Source organism: Aplysia californica, unplaced genomic scaffold, assembly GCF_000002075.1.
Source record: "Aplysia californica isolate F4 #8 unplaced genomic scaffold, AplCal3.0 scaffold00248, whole genome shotgun sequence".
Lineage (NCBI taxonomy): Eukaryota > Metazoa > Mollusca > Gastropoda > Aplysiida > Aplysiidae > Aplysia > Aplysia californica.
In genome coordinates, this window is record NW_004797518.1 from 773,431 (window position 1) to 779,014 (window position 5,584).

At 44.1% G+C, this 5,584-nt stretch overlaps 1 protein-coding gene across 1 annotated transcript in view; it reads left to right on the forward strand.

Moving 5' to 3' along the window:
* Positions 1-543: 543 nt before the first annotated feature.
* LOC101856516 (bestrophin-3) overlaps positions 544-5,584 on the forward strand; it is a gene marked incomplete at its 3' end in the record, with an annotated part of 12,227 nt that continues 7,186 nt past the window's right edge. The window contains 4 exon segments of the mRNA XM_035970290.1: positions 544-785; positions 1,289-1,423; positions 2,104-2,178; positions 5,152-5,159. Coding sequence (XP_035826183.1) covers positions 607-785; positions 1,289-1,423; positions 2,104-2,178; positions 5,152-5,159 — 397 coding nt within the window.

Consider the following 5,584-nt stretch of genomic DNA (forward strand, 5'->3'; position numbering starts at 1 on the left):
TTCAGTTATAAAGTGTCGGGGGGCTCTCGTGGCCTAGAGGTTAAGGTGTTGGCCTCTCATTCAAAGGTCCCGGGTTCGATTCCGGGAAGCGACCAACAAATTTTCTTCTCTAAAATTCTCTCCTTTCACATCCTTTCCTGATCTCTTGCAATGTTCTGTTGTCTGCTTTCATTTCCACTTTCTGCCCCCACCCCCTCACCTCCTTTGCCCCCTCCTCTGGGCTCCTGACTCTTTCTGCAGCCTTTCTACTGCTACTCCTTGGCTCCTCCTAACTGCTGTCTTTCTGCCACACCCCTGATCTTCTGGTAGGAAAGATCTACACCTAGCCTTCTCGGACAAGGGCGAAAAATCTCGGAGGGCCCGTGTGCAAGTTGCGCACGTTAAAGATCCCCTGGTGGTCTAAAATCGATACGAGTAGGCTTCGGCCGCCACCCGGGCAAAATTCAAAATTTCCTACCAACGAAAAAGTATTAGGTGTGTCCCGCGCGCTCATATGACCTTATGCAGTTTCGAGCGCCGTAAAACCCTATACTAAACAAACAACAAAAAGTCTCGTTTCCTTGTTCAAGGTGCTGGCCATCCATCGTGTGACGTCACGCATTCAGAATGACCATCATCTACCAGTACCGTGTGGCCACCACGTCACTTGGCGGTTTCCTCAAGCTGCTTCGTGCCTGGCGGGGCAGTGTGTACAAGCTGTTGTATAAGGAGCTCTGCATCTTTCTCGTCTGCTACGCCTCGCTCAGCCTGCTCTACAGGCTCGCGCTCACTCCCTGGCAGAGATCGTGAGTTGTGTTGTTTCTTGTTGCTGTTGTTGTTCTGTTGTTGTTGTTGTTGTTGTTGTTGTTGTTGTTGTTGTATTGTTGTTGTTGTATTGTTGTTGTTGCTGCTATTGCTGTTTTTTGTTCTTGCTGTTATTTTGTTGTTGCTGTTGTTGTACTGCTGGTGCTGTTGTTGTTGTTGTTGTTGTATTGCTGTTTTTGTTGTTGTTGTTATTCGTGTTGTTGTTAATGTTTTTCTTGTTGTTGTTGCTGATGCTATTATTGTCTTTCTTGTTGTTACCATGGTTATTCCATTAAATACCCCAATATACACAACGATTGCCAATAAAGCACCCTCGTATCCAATGACAGTTAACGTATAATTGAACTCCTCCACCAACAAACAAACTTTACAAAAACGCCATTCTTCCCTTCCCTCTCCCTCCCCCCTTTTATGATTCAACCCCCCCACCCCTCCTCCCCCTTTTAATGCTTCACCTCCCCCCCTTTTTTGTTTTTCACCCCAGAATATTTGAAAGTATCGTCTTGGAGCTGCATGCAGTCAGCAGTTCTATACCTCTGTCCTTCGTACTGGGCTTCTACGTCACAGTGATCGTACAGCGATGGTGGCAGCAGTTCTCCAATGTGCCTTGGCCTGACAGGTTTATCATCATCATCATCATCATCATCATCATCATCATCATCATCATCATCATCATCGACTGCGGTGGGACCGTCATTGGAGCTTGAGATGGTATAAGAACATTGTGAATGAAGAGCTCGTTGCCGAAGATGCAGCCATGAAAAGGAGGACGTCAAACATAATCATATTTGAATGTCAAGGAAAAATGGCAATTCGAATGGAGTTATTTGGACGAGTGGAGGTGCCTCTAAGTATAATAACAATGGAGCCGAAAAAGAGCCTTGCTCTCGCTCGAAGATTTCTTCGTGGAGTCCACCAGACCCATTAAGGAAACAAAATGAAAAAAAATCATCATCATCATCATCATCAACAACAACAGCAACAACAACGACAAGGTTGTACGAAAACAGAATAAAAACGAGACTAGAGATCTGCAAACACCTCTTTAGAAAGGGAGAGGGGGGGGGGAGGGGGTAAATTTGTTTTACAGTTTAACTGTAATAGCTTTTTCAAAAACCTTTTGAAAGAACAAGCGGGCAGCTTCTGTATAATGTACTACGTAATATAATTCCAATTAGACATAAACGTGAGAAATTTAGATTTCCAGATAACTGCGTCATCATTTTGAGTAAGGTTTTTGGATACTGGATGATGATCCGGATCCCTCTACTGGTTCATGACCCTGTCTGTTTGTTTCAGGACTCTTTTCATCACATGCACGTACCTGCACGGCTCCGATGACCGCGCAAGAATCATGAGGAGATCAGTGGCGAGGTGAGGAAGTTCATCATCATCACCATCATCTACCTTTTTTACCATGATATCGGATACAGACCGCCAGCCAAGATGGTCTCTCTCTCTCTCTCTCTCTCTCTCTCTCTCTCTCTCTCTCTCTCTCTCTCTCTCTCTGTGTGTGCGTGCGTGCGTGCGTGCGTGCGTGCGTGCATACGTGTATGTGGGCGTGCATGTCCAATTTATGTTAAACATCCATTGTGCTGCACCAATGTATGTAATTGCCGAACCATATGTTAAAATATGTGGATGTATGGGCCAAAGGCCTTTCAAACCAATAAATCATTTTGAATCTTTGAATCTCTCTCTCTCTCTCTCTCTCTCTCTCTCTCTCTCTCTCTCTCTCTCTCTCTCTCTCTCTCTCTCTCTCTCTCTCTCCCCACCTGTCTCTTTTCTAGCCATCTGCTCTACCTCCCAGTCAGCTAAGCCCCATTTGCTTGAGATCAGTTCCCAGATCTGATTCTCGGCCCCCCATCTCTTCTTCATCCAATGGGGATGTCACCTTAGGCTTTGTCTTATCACATTGAGGGCTGGAGCTGACTTCCTAAGCGCGGTTCCAATGCATGGGAGGAAGTTAAAGAGTGTTATAAAAATCGTTATGAGGTCAATTGTCCATGGAAATGTTCGGTGTTAATAGCACAGACACACATTACTATAGAATCCGTCTGTTTTTGACTTTGGTCATTTAATTTTGCCACACTCCTGTCAATGCGGATTAAGTAATTTAAAGGCAATAGCTTCGTTGCAACGCCAATCACCTAAGAAAATGATGAAATGGTATAGGTTTAACGCCCTTATCAACACCATTAGGTTATTTAAGAGGCGAAACCTCCGAGTTTAATGCCCATCTCCGAAAAGACCGAGCCAAATGGGAAATTCGTGTAACGTGCCTTTCCCCAAGGACACAATATCGGACCGAGCTGATAATCATCGGTAGGACTGAAGTAGTAACAGGTAACTGAGAACTTTAAAAACCTCTGTAAAACTGAAAAACTGAGAATTTTCAATTCAAATGGGAAGTCAGTTATTTTGTTTGGATGCGAGACATGGAATGCTTCTCAGACTTGCATAAAGAGGACCCAGGTTTTCTTGAACAAGTGTCTAAGAAAGTTTTTGAGGATCAAATGGACAGACAGGGTCACCAACGAGGAAGTGTTAAGGAAAACAAGACAGATCCCAGTCAGAGATAAGGTAGGAAGAAGGCGGTGCGATGGATTGGACATACTCTCAGGAAGCCAGGCAGCTGCATAACAAAGAAAGTGCTTGATTGGAATCAACAGGGTGAAAGATCAAGGGGGAAACGCGTGAAACCTTGAGGAGAATCATAGAAATTGAAAAGTAGGAAGACATGTAAAAACACCAAGAGGCTAGCCCAGGATAAAGAAAGGTGGAGCGTGTTTGTTCGTGGCCTATAACCCTGGTGCAGGATGAGAAAGACAATGATGATGATGGTGAAAGAATGACAACAGTTTAGCTGGATTGAAAACAGTATTTCTCCATTGTTATAGCTAGACGTGTTTTACTTTTATCACGGCCCAATCAAAGAAGCCCGCTTCCCAAATGCTCTAGGTTTTCCGAAAGGGTCGTAAAACAATTACAACCAATGCAACAGGTGCACACATACATTATTTCTAAAGAAAAGAGTGTGTGTATGTGGGGGGGGGTGGGGGGGGGGCTTAGTTTTCTTGTAAGAGAAACCAAACGGGAAGCGGGAAGCGGGAAGGAACGAAGACTAGTTCGTTACACAAAAACTAACTCTTTAACTTATGTACGTGTGAGATAAGCTTCGGGAGTGCTGGCGGCAGATTTTCTTTGTTCATACTGTGCACGTGCACGCTGTCCAGCTCCTTCATACATGCCCATTTAGCAAACAAACACACACCACAACAATGAAAAAAGACATATAAACACAATCTTTTCTCTCTCTCTCCTTCCCTCTCCCTCTCTCTCTCTCGCTCTCTCTCTCTTTTTGTCTTTCATTCATTCTTTCACACACACATACACACACTCACACACATACCCCCAGACACACGCACACGCATACACACATACACACACTCACACAAACACACAGCCACACACACACACGCTCGCGAGCGAGCGCATACCCACGCATACAAACAAATACAATTTGTATAATTCTCATTCTCGAAACCTCTTGCTGAGGATGTAATCACCAATGGGAAACACATGGGTCCAACAAAGTCTGTCTGTCTCTGCCTGTCTGTCTGTCTGTCTGTCTGTCTGTCTGTCTGTCTGTCTGTCTGTCTGTCTGTCTGTCTGTCTGTCTGTCTGTCTGTCTGTCTCTCTCTCTCTCTCTCTCTCTCTCTCTCTCTCTCTCTCTCCATCCCCCACCCTTTCCTTTTTCTGCGCCCGCGATTAAATAAGGAAGAAGCTTTGAAATGTCGGTATATCTAAACAGATAACGCCATGAGAGCATATCCATCATGTTTAGCATTTCGTGCAATGACACTTAAGGTGCTTTATGAAGCCTATCAGGTTTTCATTGCCATAATTATTAGGCCCAAATTGAAAAGAGAGCCATCCGTACGTTTCTTATGACGTTGCTTGGTGTATCTCGAACGAAACAGCTTAGGTATGCAAAAAATGAACGTTTAATGGTCTGTTCAGCTCAAAATAGCGTAAGACTAGACACAAACGCATTACTTTCAGCTCTTTACATGTCTGTTGAACACATGTATCCCTCCTTCCGTAACGTTAAGAAACTCAAAACACAATAAGGTCAAATAAGTGCCAAAGATTAGAGGTGTTACAAGATAATAACAATTTATAAGAAAAGGAGGAGAGAGAAAGGGACGACCGACGTTTGTTAGGAAAGAAGGAGCAAACCATACCAGAACACGTCCTGTCAAGCATCCACCTTCAAAACTTTCTCTCTAGCCATAACATGACAATGTCCAGTTTCTCTTTTTTATTTTGGTCTTCACCACACAGGTTGGTTGGCGAGTGCTCTGGAGTGGTTTGCTTCTTCTTTCCTATCAAACATCTACCATCCTTATCTGATACATCTCCTTCTTTTTTTGCGTTTGTTACTCTCTCGTAACACCTCTAATCTTCGGCACTTATATGACCTGAGAGTGTTGCAAATGGCGGACGCCTTAGGGCGTAAAACTCTTACTAATACAAACAAAAGACGTGTTTCTTTTCACACTTAGCACGGACTATATCTGTCCACCTCTTCTAACGACAGTCTGTTGAAAGATGGAAAGGCCTTGACAAAATATTATTATAGACGCCCCGTAGCTTGGAGCCCGCCTTTAGAGAAAGTCTAATCATAGGGTGTTAACTCCTCTCAACAATCTCTTTCTCACCCTCCCCATTCTCTTTCTCTTTCTCTTTCTCTGGCGCTATGGACATCACCACCTCA